Below are 19617 nucleotides of genomic sequence, written 5' to 3'. Positions count from 1 at the left end.
GGTAGAATGCCTTATGGCTCATTTCTAGGGCTACAAGGCCGGGCTGGCTAGGACTTTGTGAAGGACAATAGATGAAGTGAAGCCTGGTTAAAAGAATTTAGTTACTTCCAGTTGATTAGGAATTTTGATGTTTGGAAAGAATGATTTTCATCATCCATTACGTCTTTTTTTTAATGTTGTGCAGGCTGTTTCTTTTACTCGCTGTTCTTTGTTATAATGTGGACAGTCAGTCACTTCCTTATTTGGCCATTTTCACAACTCATTACTGCTACATTAATCACATCTTTTCCTATCTGTGGACGCAATACTTTTCTTCTGCTGCTGCCTTTTTAATTATGTCTTGACAATATGAACATGTAGAAATTGATTGGCTGCACATGTCTCTATGAGGTTGCCACGTGGAACTTAGGCACATTTCTAATGATCTACCTTGGGTTTCCTGTTTTTGTGAGCTTCATTATACTGCTGAAACTTAACAAAATGCCACTTCTGCAAAATTAAGCCCTCTTCACTTGACAGGTCAGAATATATTCACTAATAATTTCTCAGTCCCAATAAATGCCTTCTGGTATGCTTGTGCATAGACACTGCATCGGTGTGTAGAGGACTTACTTGGCTTATATCTAAGGTGCTCCGTACATGAGAAGCCTGCAGGAGAAAATAATAGATAGTCCGGTCTCTACCTTAGCCAGTGTCCACATCCCCTTCTCCTAATTGTATCTCATTAGAATAGAGATGTGAATATCTCTAACATTAGACTCTGAGATTAAGATCTCAATTACAGGAGGGGATCTGTCGGCCTGTTTAAAATGAATCACTATTCATATTCATGTATTTCCATATCCTCCTTCTCATGCAATGGTTCACTGCATTTTGAAGCTTTAATGGCCAGGACTAATTGACTGCAAACCTCTCCAATGGTTTTCTTAATGGCCTTGTGCTTTCTGTTGAATCCCTTTTTTAGAAGGAAATCTCACAGCTGCTGAAAAGGCACTGTTTGCGTTTAAGTAAGTGTTGACTGTAGGCCTTTAGGGCACATTAAGTTTTGTCCTCGAAGGCTGCATTCAGAGCTCACAAAGAACTATGGATCTCACTCAGTTTGTTTATAGCACTTAAGGAAACTGGTTATTGTTTTTCTGTAGCAACCTGATTTCCTAAACAGCATGTAAAAGAATCAGAATCATCAGAATCATTTATTTTTGTCATTGTAAAAAGTTGTTGCAATGAAATTGAAGTGCTACTCCTTCTGGTGCCTAGAAGTATACATTCATATGCACACGCCATACTCGTCCACAAACCATACCCTCACATACACGTAATGGGACAGGTGCTTCTAGTGCATAGTAGTATACATTCATACACTTACTCACACCATACTCTCACAGCAAAAAATATTTTTTTTTTTAAAAGATTACAGTACTGGAAAGTAGCCTGAGAAGCCAGACCCACATCAAGATGTGGCTGCAAAATAAATTTGCTGCCACTAGGATGCGTCTAGATTTCTAGGCTACTGGAAAAGTGAAAATATAGTGCAAAACAGGCAAGATAATCACTCGGCATGATGAAGTCCTATTTCTGTAATTGAATGTTTAGAGTTGTTATGCGGAGAAAAAGCTGGCTCTGAACCTGGATGTGCGCGTTCTGACAGACCTATAACGCCTTCCTGAGGGGAATAACTGAAAGTGTTGTTTTTTGCTCTGCTGAGGTAGCGGAATGAGGCAATGCGTTCAAGTGTGGGCAGCGAGCAGCCAATGATCTTTTCTGTAGACTGGATGACCCGGATGAAAAGAGAACCCAACTTTCTGTAAACCTGATAGGGGACTAAGAGGAACATGATTAATAGCCTGGGTTTAAATGTAAATGCTTGACCAGGATTCAGACTAAAACTGGGTATTACAGGACGAAGACTTGGGAAGGACAGACAAGGAAAGTATTACTCTGATGACACTGTGGTGAAATGAAAAGAAAGCTCATTACTCTTAGCGGTGCTTTGCTGTACCCAAAATAACTGAAATAAATTAGTCTAAAAAAGTCTGTTTTCACAGCTGAATAGTAGACTATTAAATTCAGACATGTGCAATGATGAAATGATCCAAACAAAGAAGACTCTCAGGTTGCAGCATCATATATCACTAATACACTTAAAATGTGAAACTCTTGTTTAAAAACTGCTATCATTGACACAGAGGCTGTGTGAATCTGTACTCTACTTGAGCTCAATGCTAATGTCGGCATGCTAACATGCTCACAATGACAACATGCTGATGTTTAGAAGGTTTCCATGTTCACCTTTTTTTTCTTTTTCTTTTTTTGCTAATCAGCACTAGACACAAATTAGTCAGTAAGATTCCATTTCATGGCAATCCATTCAATAGTTGTTCAGTGTGGATCAAAGTGGTGAACTACTGGACTGTCGGGGGGGAGTTTATAATCCACAGCTGGAAGACCAGCTACTCTTATTGCCTCTCGCCAGCTCACCACATCAATTGTGAAAGACCTCTGGAGACCACAGTAGCTGCTGCCCGAGTCACTATACTTGAAGCTTATCAAGTGTTTCTGCTTATTGATTGCACGGGTGCATGGAGAGGTTGCAACAAACCCATATCCTTGCCTTCTGCTCCTCCAGCTCCACAGCCTTTATAGCAATGCCATTTTTAGTCCTCAGATCTCTGGTACCTCCACCCACAGCTACCTATGCACACTTCCACCAGGGCATAGAAGCAAGATGGAGGAGGCCTGGGCTTGCTGAGACGGATGCAGAAAATAGCCCAACTCTAGGCAGAATGAAAATACACTGTTGTGCGGAAGTTTGTGACCATAAGGGACAGTCTGAATTGGACACCTCTACCGAGGTGTGAAGTAGAGTTTTTGTCTCTTTCCACAGATAGAAAGGGGAAAAGGAGGTTATGGTGGGTGTGAGGAGGGTGGACTATGTGAATGTAGTAGTGCAGTCGGAGTAAATGGACCAGGGGAGAAAGAGAACTCAGGGGACTGTCACCAATTGTCACCATGAGTCACCCAACTTTTGTATTAATTTTCCTTGTAGTGTGCCTGGGGACCAGGGTGAGAAATCATCCACCTATAAATAGATGTGTGAGTGTGTCCGTATGTTTGTGTGTGAATGGATGGGTGTGTGTTCTGTACATAACCCATTGTGATGAAGTGGCTTACACCCATAGCTAGGGGCCAGGGGCCTTCTCATCTTTCCGTAGGGTCCATGGTAGTTGGAGGCTGTCACTGTGAATACAGGGCTGAATCAATGTTCTGTCTTCCTTTCATTATTCACCACCTCTTCTCAGCTATATCTCACGTTTCTCCCCTGAAGGTGAGGTGTGCTGTCACTGATTCTTTCTGCTGGCAAGGCAACACCTTTTTCTGTCGTAGGATCAGTCATTTCTTCATATGATAGTCAGGGATGTTTTAAAGGAAAAATCTACCCTTGGATGGTCTATCAGGTATTATTATTCTGTGTAGGTTTGTTTTCACAGTTTAGTGGAAGTAGGAAGTTGCCTAGGAGCTCTTATTTTCTGAGTAATGTGCAGCCTTAGATCTTGTTATTCTTTCATAAATCCTCCATTGTTGATTTCCACCGAATCCCAGGGGTTGTGATGAAGTGTTGTAATTTGCCTTTTTGTTGCCTACATGTTTCTTCTGCCTCCCTTGCCTACTTTTATTTAAGTTACTGATTTTCTGTATTTCCAAAAATACCTTATAACGTCTCCTAGACAACTCCACAGGACCTTTAGTGTCCAGCTGTTTAAAGTGTTGGTGGAGAGAGTAGTAAACCAAATGGGAGTGAAAGTAATGGCAGGGTGGTGCGTTTCTAGTTGAATCAAATAAGCATTAGCCTTTCACTTTATAGCGTATCTTCTAGCTTTGGAGAGGGTGATAAGAAATAATTGTTTTTCCTTCTGTTAATGATTGATGTATTGATGTATGGTCGTTGAACATTCATGCAAGACATTATAGTGTGTAAAAGAAAAAGCTCTTTTCCTTTAGTTTTGAGAGAATTATGCTAAAATCTAAAGTGTAGAGCACTTAAAGATTTTCTCTTATTAAACCTGTTATGGTTGTTGCAGGAAATATTATCAATGATGCCACTTCACATCTATATTTGCTCCTCAGGAATAAGAACAAAAATAAATCCATTTGGGTAGAAGGATCCAGACTACAGGCCAGTAGCACACCTACCCGTCAGCATACGTTTCTTTTCTGATTACTATTTCTGATTTCTGATACACTGTACTCAGACAAACACTAGAACAAGGACAAGGTAAAAATGTCCCCTTTTGTCTGGGTCATTCTCCAGTCAGACCTCTTGAATTTTGCTGCAGTTTGCTTCTCGACTTTGTGAGACTGCTGGTCTCTTGAGTAAGATTCTCCATCTTCTCCTGTCTCTTTTTTTTCTGGCATTCAGCTCCAAGAGCCACTGAGCTGAAAACAAACCGAGAGAGATGAGACTTAAAAAGAAGAACGAAGCTAACATGCAGATCTTTGAAAAAATGGCTGCTTGATGTTGTGTCTTTCAAGCCACATCTGGAAGTAGAAGATTGTTTGTGTAAGTGTTATTCACCAGACCTGAAAGGATGGAATACATTTCACATATAGCATGAGAGGCTAAAATACTTTATATAGTGTCAGTATTGAGCTCTTCTGCTGTGCTCAGAGCCCAGTTACTCTGTGGCCATGTTTATATTTCAGAGTCAGTTAAGTGATGCAGTAAATCAAGCTCCAGGATGTTGTTATATGTTTACTTTCCTTTTATTGGTATTTCAATTCGAGCAGCTGCCAGAGAGGTCAAAGGCACTGTAAAAGCCCCATTAGACCCACCCCTATATCTGTCTGTTTCTGCGTCCCTTAACCCACCTTCTAAACACACACACACACACACACACACACACACACACACACACACACACACACACACACACACACACACACACACAGTGTAGGACTTTTCTAACCATTCCTGATTAACCCAATGTCTAGTTACCGTTAAATCACCATTTAATGAACTTCCCAATAAACTAAGTGCTTTTAGCAGCACTCATTTCTTATTTAAATTAGATTGCTGTCGTGGACAGAAAATCCTATATATAACAATGAGTTTGTGCAACATTTTGTTTTTTTGTCTTTTTCTAAAGTACAGTAGTCTGGTTTCATAGCATTTGTGAAATGCTGTTCTTGTTCTGTCACCTGAGAAGATGATGAAGCTCATTTTGATTGTTCCAATTATACTATTCCTGTGAGGCGGCTTGGTGAGCAATAATAGTAAAAAATATAATACTTGTATTGATTTTGTGGGAAATTACTACTTGCATCTTTCAGTGAAGATAAAAGGCTATAACTGTGACCTCCTCACAGCTGGTTATGTCTCTCTCCTGCACTTTTTCTAGCTTGATTAAGTTCACACCTCCTTTCTCACATACTCTTTCTGAGATCCTGTAAATACGTTACAGTTTCTGTCTATCAAATATATTACAATTTAAATTAAACCCTTCCAGGACAGTATAAGGCCTGACATCACAGATCATAATCAACCTAAAGTCAAGAAACTTTCTTGTGATTACTCTGGTTTGTTACAACGCTGCTGTACATTACACAAGCTAAGTCATTTTATATTTACTGTGGTTACCATGGCGTTATAGAAATTAGAATAATCATAAGGAGATGGTCATTGTATTGTGTGTGTGTGTGTGTGTGTGTGTGTGTGTATATATATATATATATATATATATATATATATAAACAAACAAACAAACAAACAAACAAACAAACAAACAAACAATACCAGTCAAAAGATTGGACACACGTTCCGATTGGGAAAACATTTCCAAACTTTTGCCTGGTACTGTGTATGTAATATATAATAAAATCTTTCTTCTTTACATTTACTTTACGTTTTTTTCCTGTCTTACTCATACTTGTACTGTGTGGAAGGTAATTATTGATCAGTTTCTGAAACTAGGCTAAATAGGTTCGTAACAGAACAATAAATCAAGGTAATTCCTCAGATTGATGCGGAAGTCCTGTAAATGCTCATCGATGTGCAAAATGGCCTAATACAACCAGGAAACTTACAAGAAAAGATATTTAGGCATAAACTGTGGCAAAATACCTGACTTTTGACACATTTCTTGTCCGTGAAATTATTTCTTGCTGTTATGTAGCCCAAAGAATACTAAATAGGCTAGATGTTATTTCAAGTTCAAACTAAACTCTACACAATCTTATTTCTCTAATTAGGATGAATTGCCACCCTGCGAGGCTGTAACCATATACAGTAGTTAAATCAGTTGGTGTGTATTTTGGTTGAAATTAAAACCTGTATACCTTTTTTAGTGCTTGATTGCGCATGAATACAACATTTTTAACATGAGTTTTAGTTTTTTGCAGGTGCAACACCATACATTTGTCAATAATCTCTTCAAATAAAAGGCAGTGTGATTTGCATGTGGAAATAAAGTAAAGGATATGTTGTATTGTCCATTAATCACTTATTCTCTAACAATTTAAATGTAATATGTAGATAAAACATTTCACTGCTGCAAAGTCATTTTTTGTAAAACCACTATTAGGAACAGGTCTGTGGAATATTTTTGGTTTAATGGTGTTGATACCAACTGGTTGTTCGCTTGCAGGGAGGAACGACTTACCTGTCTTTAGACGGTTCAGTCTCATCCTCCTCCGTATCCTGCAGGACAGCACATATCAAACCCAGCAGCTCCCGGACACCGACGTAGGTTAAGTGGCTGCATGTTGACTCCATGATAGGCTAAGGGGAAATAGATGGCACCCAATCAGACAGCAGACATGGAGGCTGAGACCAGGAAAGGGCACAGGGAGGAAATAGAACATCTTGCTTGTCGCATAATTAAAACGTTCAAGCCAGGAGCGAGTTTTGATTATGACAGCACAGTTAATCTATCTGCTATTTCTTTTTGCATTTCCCTGGTAAGAGTAAATATGGATTAGTAAATTGTACCTCCCAAAGATGAGACCTGCTTTGATCTGCTGATCATTGTTTAATAATAGATGTTAGTAGTTTTATTTTTTTTCTTTAGCTGTAATATAAGACAATGAATAAGAAGAATAAAATAAATATATTTCAGACTGTGTAATAGGTAACAGTAGGGTTTGTGTAGATTTTTCCAGCAGTGACACCATTTCCAAACAAATATGGAGTGGGTTAAATATGTATAAATTGTATTCTCCCTTATCTATTTTGAAGCAATTTATTATGTTAGCAATACACGGAGTGATAAGGAAGAACCTAATATTCACAATTCTTTGAAATAAATCTACGGGCAAAACTCTGGATATCAAAAGAAAGTGGAACTGAAATGAATATTACTTATCACAGATTAAACATTGAAAAATATCTGCAGAGAAGGACACCCTTTAATAAACACCTCCGTCTGGAGAGAGTTTGGTTGGGAGGTGAGAATGAGATTTTTTTTCTTCATGTTAGATAGATATTTTCCTAGCATAGGTCTCAAATGGGTAAGGCAATTCAAATCAAGCATGTTTTTATTTATTTAACCTGTTTTATACAGGTAATCTCATTGAGACACAGGGTCTCATTCTCAAGAGAGACCTGTTTGGGACAATACAACAACAATCAGTTACAGACAGACAGACTGATTTACCAATAGTATTATATACAATGTTTAAATGAAAGTGCCAAGTACAAGAACAATTAAAACATTAAACATTTTAAAAACAACAAGTTTCTAAAGATGATCTTTTTCTAGTGTTTATTCAAAGTGATACAAAAGCATGGCTTCTTTAGTAAAAAAAGAAAAAGACCTACACTGATCCATCAACCAATATACTAATATGTGATAAGCATACAATAAGCCAAATGTCCATGCCACTGATATATAAATATAAAGTAAAAAGAAAAACAAAATGACAGTAAAAACGTTTTTCCTTAACTAAACATTCTATTGTAGTTCTTGAAAGGAATGTAATCAACAATGTGGCCTAAACTTGGCTGGCAGATCGCAGGACCACAAATGGGGCGACTCCTGCGAGCTAGTTTAGGTAGTCAACTCGAGCTGCGCTGCGTACACACATGTGACATGCCTCACTCCCCGTATCATTTACCAAACACACCCCCTCAATTTGGCGGTCTATTTAAGCTGCACAATTTCCCCATCTCTGCCTTGTCAATGCTGCTGCTGCTGCCCTGCAGCCGTATCACTGCCTGCTGTTAGCCCCACCACCACCCCAGCATCCACCTGCAGGCTCCGACCAGGGGGAAGTTACTTCAACATCACTCCCCAATATATAATAAACACTATGCATTCGATTAAACATTATTATAGTTGATCAAAATAAACCGGAAATGCTATTTCACAGAAAATATTGCTAAATAACTAAATTACTGAAAGTATGTACCAGAGTGATGCATAATCCAGTCCTATAAAATAATTTCACCAGATGGCCTGCTTAGCTTCACGTAACACAGTAATGTCAAAGTAGCACCAATTACGTACGGCTACAACAAAATATTTTCAGTTGGTAGGAAAATGGTCTTTTTTTTTCTGTGCTGAAGGCAAAAACCCACACATGCAGCAGACGTGGTTTCACACTATCACGGAGTGCTGAGAATATTCAGGGTTGAGGAGTTCCTCCTCCCTGGTCGAGGGTGTGTTAATCAGTAAAACCACCTGATAGTCTCTGGTAGGAAACCTGCAGTCCCTGCTAGCACGAGGGTTAACGGAGAGACTATGATAATTATGAACAAGTTACTGTTTTAATAAGGTGTGTGTGTGTGTGTGTGTGTGTGTGTGTGTCTACAATATAGTGAACTGTCTTTGACTAGATTTCCCTGCTCATTATCGGAGCAGGTTCAAGGAGATGGGCACTCATTTGCATAGGCAGCCCCGGGACTGGAGCCCCCTTGTGTAGCAGCCAGGTGATTCATACCAGCTCCTACGGTCTTATTTTGCAGAGGATTAGATTAAAACCAATCACTCAGCCTAGATCACCGTGACCCAGAGGAAAATGAGTCCGGTGACTGGTGTAAAACCATCCAAAATGTTTTTTTGCCCTCGGAATAGACCAGAATAGCCCTCTTTGTCGCACAACCATGGCAACATTGCCGGTCTGTACCTTCAATTCAATTTTGAGACGAGGCATTTATAAAATTCTGAGAACGTTCACACAACGAGCGGCAGACCACCATGAGCATACAAATTTCAATAAAGGGAGTTTATATTGCATAGTGGGGTGTGATCTATCTGTTAACATGTTCATGTGCAAAGGATATGTAGGAAAAACCACAAAAGATCCCGAACAAAGAGAAGTGGAACACTAAAGTTATATTTGACGAAAAAAGACATTTATCCAAAATCAACTTTATAGAAGATATGGAGTACAGTGTCTATTAAAGGGAGTGGCGATTTGGAGAAACTGCTTCTTAAAAGAAAAGCACTTTAGATTTTCTAGAGATATTGTTATGATCGAAAACAAATACAGTTTGTTAAAAAATATGATGTTATTTAACTTAGTACATTTACTTAAGTACAGTTTATTTTAAAGGTCTTATATTATGCCAATTTTCAGGTTCCTACTTGTATTTTAGTTTTTTACTAAAACATGTTTAATATGCGTTAATGTTCAAAAAACACATTATCTCTCTCATACGGTCCGTTTTAGCTCCTGTCTTTTTAAGCCCCCCTCCCGAAAAGCCCAGTCTGCTCTGATTGGTCAGCATTTCTATGTCTTCAGCATCTGCGCTGTCATTGCAGCCGGGGAATGTCTGTAGTGGTACTTTCTACATAGTGTAGTTGTGACATCACAACCATACTGAAGTCCTGATGGCTCGTTTAGAAGCACCATTTTTTAATACAGGCTGCCTGCATTTCTCTGTAGATTTTGTGTTTTGATACTTTCAAAGTATTGTAATAGAACCTTTTATAATAAAAAAAGACATGGAAATCTCACTTTTTAAAAGGTCTTATCCGTTAAAACGGATAAGACCTTTTAAACTACAAATAGTATATAAAGTAACTTCAACATGACCAACTACAACTGTTAAATGATGCTTACACTAATAATGCATTAGGGATAATGATCAAATAATGTATACCATTTGTGTTATTGCTACATTTTCTAAAATCTAGGATCTGAATATGTCTTCCACAACTGTAGCTAAAAAAGAGATTTGTTGTTCATTGTTGTTGAGATCTAAGAAATGTGATAGAAATGAGGAAATTGGTGCTACCTTTACTGCATGATGTGTTGAAAAGTATGGATAACCGTGGACCTGCATTAATGAAAGAAAATCTATGTTGAATATAATTTTTCATCCACAGGAGAGGTAAAGTTCTGTTGTGTGGCCTGAGTTAAATATACTTAAGTAAAGCTGTGCAAACCGTTTATCAATTAGATTTTGCGGAACTTGCACTACTCAAGTTTAATCTACTGTCAAGCCTTTTTGGTCATGGCATGCATGGTATCTCATACTAAACCATTCATGTGTCACTTAGCAACCGATCATAGCTGAGGTCGGCCTTTGCAGCTCACCCAGGTCTCCTTCCTGCTGCACTCTCACATCTCTGCAATCCCCTGAGAACTATATGAAAGCATGAAGCAAAATTATGCAAGGCTAATGTCCTCCTTAGAGAAAATAAAGTATAATATTTATAAACTCTCCACTTTCTGCACACACCACAGGAGGGTGCAAATGTAGTCCTATAGATATGGATGGCAATGCAACTTTAATGGATTAACATGGTGGGCATATTTATATTAATGTGCCAAAGACATAGTGTTATGTCAGCGAAATGAAGACATTTTAAAGCTGCATATCTCTGATATTTCTTGCTCCTCTAAAGTATTCTACCCTTCTAAGACCATCACAGTTATCTACGTTGTCCATATTTTCTCAAGCCAAATGTTGTAATTGTGTGACCATGAAGCAGTTAATTGAGCAGAACGACTGCAACAATTTCCATCTAAATCTTCAGCCTGATTTGTTCTTTGGTATAACTGACCGCTAGTCTCAGTTTATGATAACTTAAATGCTCATCTCTTTCTTTCCAATCCCAGCACTATGTAATTATAAAAGGTTAACACCTCCCTAATTAGAGGGACCTGTGAAAGTTTGTGAAGCTGTGTTGTGCAAAATTCAGCCGATATTCAGGCTTCATTTCATTTAGGGTTTTTTTGTGCACAACTATAGAGTACAAACAGGGTAACAATGCCGATGTTATACATCTAACTGTCCACTGTCTCTTTTTCTTCCACAGGAGAGGAAGCTGTGTGCATTCCCAACCATTGAGATCTGTAGCTCAGATGTCATCAACTATATGGTTCCACTGTCTCGCCAGACTGACTTCTTTGTTCCAGAGATGAAGGAGGAGGTTACAACAGATGTTAAAGAAGAAGACTCTGACGAGGACAGAGGAACTGACATTACAGGTACAGCTGTGCATTTTTGTTCATTCCAACCGAACACTGCTTCATCTATTCCAGATAATAAGAGAAATGTTTGTTTCACTGAGAAAAGAAAACTGATTCATTAAATGGCAATTATGTTCTGCTCTATTGAGACTATAGCTTGTGTCAGTTAGACGTAAACATAGAGGAATATTTTATAGGTGAGAAAACATAGTGGAAACTTTTATTTTGTCCAACACTGCACTGACTCTCCTCCTGCCCTTGATCAGGGAGGACGATGTGATATATGAGACTCTGTAATTGTTCTGTCACTACAATTATGTGTCTTCATGTGCAATGTCTACTCTGCCGCTATCACTCTTTCAAACTTGCTGGACCTGTAGGCTGGACCCATGGCAGTATTGACTTTGTCATTGTACAAATCACTAGAGAAAGAAAATGGTGTTGCTTCGATGGGGCAGAGTGGGTGGAGGTGGGCTGATTTACATCAGTGCTACCTGTTGAGCTTAGATCATGTTACATCCCTTGTAAAAACAGTTACAATGTGAAAGGTGTATCAGGATGAAGGTCTTACATGATCTGCACATGTTTACAGGTCTTTGGCATGTTTAGATTGGGCTTGCCATCGAAGCAGAGTGGCATTGCCTGAGACATGTAAAGCCTAACTTCAGACCTTAACAGCACAATTGTCAGCTGTGGTGCAACTGACACTCTGTTGAACTGAGAGTCAAGGCTATTTACTGTACAACTTTAAATTAGTTTAGTAAGTCAGCATCACCAGACCGAGACGTTTTGATACTGGCCTGCTTTTCTTACAAATGAGGAATTAATAAGAATGAACTATAGGGCAAGAAAACATGTCACTACGGTAATTCAGATAAAATTAAGTTGATCTTGCATGTTTTATAATCTTTTTAAATGATGGTGTCTTTCTTTCCCCCACCACTTACTAGCACACATACACACACAGACACACAAATGAAATAATACAAGAAGTGAAGAAATTTCTCTATATAATTTAAAATGTTTAAACGTGTGTTTAACTTTTGTTAAACACATTTTGTTGATTGTCACAAGCTTTTAATGAAAATGGAGCATCAAACAAACATGGTGGTTGTTGTTCAGATGAGATGGTACATTTCATCAAGCTGCAGCACAATATTATAAAAGACTACATGTTTATTAACTACATGATGCTGTGTGTGTAAAACAGTGAAGTGAAGCCAAGCTGCCTTTTAGATTTCGAAAGGGTATGATGTGAACATTAACAGCTTGTGCAGCATAATCCAAGTGTTAGCTATGGTTAGTCAACACCTGCAGTGGTTGTGTTTTTTTCTATACATGAAAAGAGAATTACAAATTAGATCATTAGCATTAAACAGAAAAAGTGAATTAATAAAGTAAATTAGGTTATGATTTCCCACATCCCTTAATGCATCCATTATCTTGGCATCCAGGGTATGGCCTCAAGCTTTATTAAACTAAAGGAAACTACTGGGTATGGTAGGGATGAAAATAGGGCTGGGAAAAAAATTGATTTGATTTAAAAATCGAGTTGGTAGGTCAAATCGATTCATATTTTCAAAAAATCGATTTTTTAGATTTTTTTTAATCTAAATACAGTATAAATAATTTGGATGTTTAACAATCTTTGTTGTACACTGCACAGTAACTTTTCAGTTAGAGAAAGGTTTTGCCTGTGCAATTTTGTTTATGTTGATGCACTTTAATTAAATACAATAAATATATATTTTTAAAATATATTTACAGTTCGCAGTTATTTTGTTTTAAATGGAAGGGGGGAAAATCGAATCGTAAATCAAGTTTTTTATAAAAAAATCGCAGATTTTTTTAGGGAAACAAATCGCCCAGCTCTAGATGAAAATCAAATTTAAGTTTTTCACACGGAATCAAATACAAGAAATAGTTCAAATAAGGAGTGTTACAAAAAAATCAAGCCTTTGGGATTACAATGTAGATGATACAAAAACACTTCACGTGTACTCTAGACTCTGTTTATAGTAATGTGAAATTTCTTTTTATGCTCCTTTTGGAAACGCTCAAGACCTAGGGCCACTTTATTGTTCACAAGAGAGCTAATAAGGAGCTATTGTGTGATAGGTGGTAGCAGTAACCTACGGAAAATGGAGATTCATGAGGGACCAAATCTCCATTGCAAAGTGTTACTTTTATCAGACGTTATACAGCTGTACTGTATGTTGTAGGAAATCAGATTTTTTTTTTCTCCAACTGAAGAAACTCTTTTTGTTGAGGTGTGCATTTTTAACATTTGCACAGTCAGCTCAGGTATTATGTTATACAGCAAGAAGAAGGCAGGTGTGAGGGAATATAAATGTCTTGCCTATTTGTGTGCAGTGTTCTTACATCATGGCTGTTAGTTTATTACATGAGTTTTAAGGCTCAGTATGCCACAGTCAGAAATGTGTGTGTTTGTATTTTGTGTGTGTGTGTGTGTGTGTGTGTGTGTGTGTGTGTGTGTGTGTGTGTGTGTGTGTATGCGTGTGTTTTCCCAGACACAGCTGAGCTTTTTTAATGAGAGACAGATCAATCAGTGGAGCTAAGCTTTGTCTGACAAGCCAACTGTGGAAATCCCGCTCCGGCACCTGGGAGATTGCCTTCGACTTTTCATCTCTCAACTCCACTGTCCACTTTATTTATAGACCTTCTTGACCATAAACTCAACCTGAGCCCGAACGTTTTGTCCTACTTCTACCATCACAGAGCACCCTGACAGCAAGGAAATACCTAAACAGAATGAAAACACATTTATGATAATCTGGGGATCACAGCAGCCACTGTTTGTGCCACAAGAAGATTGTTAATCATTTGAGGACACAAACCAGTGTAAGGCAGGGCTTTTATTTTTTGTAATCACTGTATATTTACATGCCATTAGGTAACTAAGCTCTATTAAATTGTGTGAGAATTGTGGTAGGTATCACTTACCATCAGATGTGGCTAGTTTCGATGTTAAATGTGATGCAACAAGCCCTAACCCTCTTGACAAAGGAGGGGCATTAAGTGCGTTTCCATCCACCTTTTGAAAACCACAATTTTGAAAAGAGAAATCACAAAAGGTTTTACACTTGGCTGAGGTGGAACATTTGACGTATCAATGAAAGCAAAATGCAATAAAGTGCAATGGAAACGGAATAAATTATGACATGTGACATGAAGAGTGCAACTTTGAATCTTCGTCTCCACTGTGCCAAGAAGATGTTGGAAACATTAGATCTGTGCGGTACAATGAGGAGACTGTAACCTTCCTCAAAGTAATACATGAAACAAACATAAAAGCCATATTTACATCATGTTTTCCACATTGTTTTTGTTTGTTTGAGGTTTGACTGGTGCTCTTTTGATTACATAATTTCAAAGTGCCCTCTTCTTCTGCAATGATTTCATGGCATCTGACTGGAGCATTAGTGCCACCAACTGCTAATCTTAATGCGCCCAACTCATAATATTAACATAACACTAGTGGATGGAAACATGCATTCATTAGCATTTTCTTTTGCATATTTTCTGGGAATTTGGTATAAATTTGGATGGAAACAAATTGCTTTTTTTCTGAGAAACACAGTTTACTATGACATACATGTGCAACAATACATGTGCATATTTACAAAATGTGTATATTTTTATGAGTAGCCTTAAATTCCTCCCAGCCCTAATTTGTAATCAAGAAGATCCATCTACTGTATCACCTCTTAACTTCTGTTTATGCATTTTATTGCCACGCTTTTCTCACCATCCACTTAGACTCTGATTCTCCAAACTCTCAGCATGCCTCAGCCCTATCGGTGTCTAATTACCTCCTTAAAAATCCTCTCCTCTGTTCCAAACAGTTGGTAGAACAAGACCTTGATTCTCTGCTAATAATCCCAATGGGCCCAATTTAGCAACTAATTTAGGCAAATGTTATCTAAAAGACTTTCAGAGGCACAGCTGGCGTCAACCAGGGTACCAATTTCAGGACTCGCTTGCAGCTGTAGAGCGGGTGAAAGTTTTCCAGTTTGTTGAGGCTCTTCCTTGGGGGACTGTCCACCCAATTACCCTAAATAGTCCCATTATTTCCTGTAAAATCCCTTGTATTGTAAAATGAGTCTCTATGGACATCTCCTTTTACTGCAACAAGTACATGAAACAGAGTGTAAATCACTTTTAAAGCAATACAACTCAGTCCCATCGCATCCACATGGAGCTGTTCCACTCAAGACCATTCCCAGAAGTTTTGTTTGGATCTGCTATCTAATCAAAATGCCCATTAATAGATGTTATAAATATATGATATTCTTCACTGCAGACAAGATCAGATCGGCTGGATGTGATAATTAGATTGCCGAGTGATGTTAAGATTCGACCGAATGAAAAGGGAAGCCTGACCTTAGCGAGGAGCTTGGAGACTCCTTGTTTATTGTATTCGGGTACCAGATGACACATTTAATGCAAACACACTTTGATGTGTGGATGAGATTTATTTGAAGAGTGAAAGCAGCGGGAAAATAGCTCGGACAATAGTGTTTTAGTGTCCTGTGGGATAGTCAAGTCAACTCTAGTCAGATTTTATTTGTGGAAGACATTTTATATATCGAGGCTGTTCACTTTAAACCAAATAAGATATAGTTACTTCAAAAATGTGAAAAGTGTCAGTATATTGCACAAGAGCAGGAGGGGTAAAATTGTCAAAACAATAACCTTCATAAATTGGAAAACCTTTGAACCCAAAATTTGCCTCTTATATTTAAGTCTTGACTCCTATTTTAATTAGTGATTTTAGGCAGTATAAGCAACAAGTGCCTCATAGCTTTCATTTGTCTCCCTCATTTCAGTTGAGTTAGTTTTTTTTATCTTTGACCTTTTTACAAACCTTAAGTTATTTCAACCTTCATATTGCCGGCTTTTTCTTACAATTACTGTGTTTATGCTCACAACATTACAGCATCTTACTTCTGGTTCACTTAGACACAAACACCTAAAAATAGCAAGTATGAGATAATGAATAACTATTCTGTAGTAGAATCATGTAGATCAAAGGCCAATTGGAATCAGGTTTAGGCTGAAAGCATTAGCAAGCTGATGATGTGGGTGAGGAAATCTCCATTAATTAAGCTAATGGAGTTGTTCATGATGATTTCAGATATGTGGTATATGCTGCAGACGGCAGCAGCTAGAACATTCCCTCCCTGCAGAGCTATAGTTATCTGTACTGCAGCACAATACAGGAACATTAGATGCAGGTAACGTTGCTAACGTGGCTATGACTTGTCTTTGAGTTTAGATCTTTTCTCTCTTTAACGATAACCGTCTGAGTCCTATGAGCTCAGCTGGCGAGCTTTATAACCAGGCTCGCCAGCTGGAGGAAGTGGGCTTGGTATCATTATAATAAAGTAAGTTAAAACATACACATCTGGTGAATTTTAAGTGACCAAAGAATCAGAAGTTTCATAACCCAGACATTATTTATGCCAACACAGGATGGAAGAGAATGAAAATGCATAGGTACACAGCTTTACACTCTTGCATCATCTTTAATGAGGTTACAAGGCATAATGTTAATGTTGGTTACTGTATATTAACCTTTGTTTCTATATTAAAATAGTGATTTTCTTTTTAGTTTTTTAGCCATGCTGGCGGCATAGCTATATATGGCAATTTCTGTCTGGCAGTCAATCGGTCCAAACTCTTAACATCTCAACAGTTAGGTTGACATTTTAGTTTTTTGTGAAATATCTCAACAACTTATGGATGGATTGTATGTAATGGATGTACAGATATCCATCGTCCCTAGAGGATTAATCTTCTTTTCCTCTAGCGCCACCATGATGTTAATGATTTGTGGTTTTGGGTAAAATATTCTGGTAACTACTGCAGCGATTGTCATCAAATTTGGTACAAATATTTACGTTCCCAAAGGATGAATTGTAATAACTTTGATGATGCTCTGACTTTTCCTCTAGCGCCATCATCAGATCAAAATGTAATTTTTTTTTGTAATTTGATGCTAACGCCATCATAGGTAATTTTTGTGTGCTTTTCTGAATTGTGGAGGTAGTAGTGACTTCTTTCCAGGTCCACCCAGGAATATCCAACACTATACCTACCAACATATTAGCTTATAATACATCAGCACACAACACCTTTAGTTCACTCTAATTGGGTTTTCCTTTCCTCTAATCATTTTTAGTTTGTTCTTTCGCTAACTCACAGAGCCTATTTAATCTGTGCCTCTTTCCTGTGTTGCTGCAGGTGCAGACTCCCACAGTGATGTGAGTTCAGTGAGCGGCGGCGTGCCCTGGGACAGCAGAGAGACATCCCTGGCTGCTTCCACAGCCGCCTCCCTGGCATCTTCCCTGCCTCTGAGAGACGTAATGGATGCAAATGAAGATATTAAGCACAGGGACAACAGCGAGAGGGGCTCAAACGAGTCAATGGGCAGCGGCTCGTCCTTTGAGGAGCTTGACATGGATCAGGAGGAGCAGGAGGCAGGAGAAGAGCGGGAAGAGAAAGGAGATGGAGAAGAGGCGGAGGTCCCTGAGGGTGAAGACGGAGCAAGAGAAGCAGTGGAACTGGTGGCTGAGAAGAAGGAACCCTTGGGGGAAGGAGAGGAGTAGGGAGGATGCTGAAGAGAAAAGAGATGAGGCCATGTAACACCGGCATGCTAGAGAGTTTCTCAGTTGTCGCTGGTTATCTGTCATGTAATCTTGTTGGTGGATCTAAAGCTGTTTATGCCGTGACCAACATGCCGTATCTCTGCGCCTTCTAATTCTCTTTTTGAAGCCTGTACCATGTTATACTGTAATCTCATTTTTTTTTTTTTTTTTTTTTTTTTTTATAATTACTGATCCTATATTTAAACTCTGTCAGGATACAACAGACAGTTCATTTGGTTAAGTCTTCTTGGGTAAACCTAATTTTCTCTGCACATAGTGTGTGGCAAATGAGAGGCAAGATTTGTTTAACTATATATTTCATTTCAAACTGTAATCCTGTGTGAATCGCCACCATTCCTTGTGACACTTCAGTTTAAGATTAACATCAGATGAAGGACATTGACGCCAGCTATCCTGGATCATCATACAGCATCTTTTTGCCCATGTGTAACAGTTGATATTGTACCCCACTTCCCATGTCCTGACGATTTGTCTGTAATGTGTTGGTGTGCATTACCCGACTTTGGTGTCTCGATATCCAGTAACGATGGGGTGAAAATGTGCAGGACCTAATGCCGTAAAAATATTGACAGACCTACTGTATTTCAGTGTGTTGTTTAAAAAAAAAAGAAAATCCAATGTGGAGAATATCTATCACACAGGGGATAATTCAGAAGTCTGAGGCAGAAAGAACTTTTATCAACACCAGTAACATCACCAAAGCCTTCAAGTCACCAGGACTATGAATTACAGTAAAATGCAATTCAAAGATGCAAACTTTTCCCCTTGGATACTGTACAGAACATTTTATTGTCACCCTGTTGCTCAGATAACTGCTTTAGATTTTAACGTGATATTCTCTTCTATAGTCGATACAGTTTACAGTTCTGTTTGTAGCCAAAATTCACTCTTTTCCAGAGACTAGTTGTGATATGTTCGTAGGTTGAAATTGTTGGTGCTGTGAGACATTGGAAGTAATGTTCAGCACATTGCCGTGGTTGTGTCTTTCTGTCTGTAATAAAATTTTCCAATGAAAAGTTAAGTTGACAGGAATCAGTTGTGCATAGATTTTGCTGCACAAAAAAAAATCCTATAACCCTTGTTCTATATACAGTCACATTTAAAAAAAAAATCATCATTACTGCTCTCCTCATGAGGACAATTCTTATCCATTTTTATTCGTCTGTATCCCAACCGAGACAGAGAGACGTTACAAAGTGGCAGTGGCAGTGGGACACGTTGTTAAGAAGTTAGCACCTAATAAGTTATTAAGCTCTTTCTTAAACACTTTCATGGTTTCCAATTTTAATGACTGCCTCTTTGTGCTGCTTCTTTTGGAAAGGCAAAGACAGGGAATTAAAAAGCTGAATAAAAGAGAAACATTTAAGAAGGAGCCAATAATGGCGCAATGTATGTTTCAGTGGCAAGTTGAGAAAGAGAAGCAAAACTCTTAAGATTTTTTTTGAGGGAGCAGTTTCCCCACAGACAGACTTGGCAATTTTTTGTGTTTGTTGGTTTTTGATTATTTTTT

General features: G+C 38.3%; 1 protein-coding gene across 1 annotated transcript in view; it reads left to right on the top strand.

The window, feature by feature from the left end:
* The window catches only part of tex264a (testis expressed 264, ER-phagy receptor a), a 77296-nt gene extending 58168 nt beyond the window's left edge, over positions 1-19128 (top strand). The window contains exons 3-4 of the mRNA XM_028575979.1: positions 11262-11433; positions 17683-19128. Coding sequence (XP_028431780.1) covers positions 11262-11433; positions 17683-18047 — 537 coding nt within the window. The 3' untranslated portion in view covers positions 18048-19128. The remainder of the gene's footprint in view (positions 1-11261; positions 11434-17682) is intronic.
* The last annotated feature ends 489 nt before the right edge of the window (positions 19129-19617 follow it).

The sequence above is a fragment of the Perca flavescens genome, chromosome 4, assembly GCF_004354835.1.
Source record: "Perca flavescens isolate YP-PL-M2 chromosome 4, PFLA_1.0, whole genome shotgun sequence".
NCBI classification, from domain to species: domain Eukaryota; kingdom Metazoa; phylum Chordata; class Actinopteri; order Perciformes; family Percidae; genus Perca; species Perca flavescens.
This window is presented reverse-complemented; position numbering and strand designations above follow the sequence as displayed.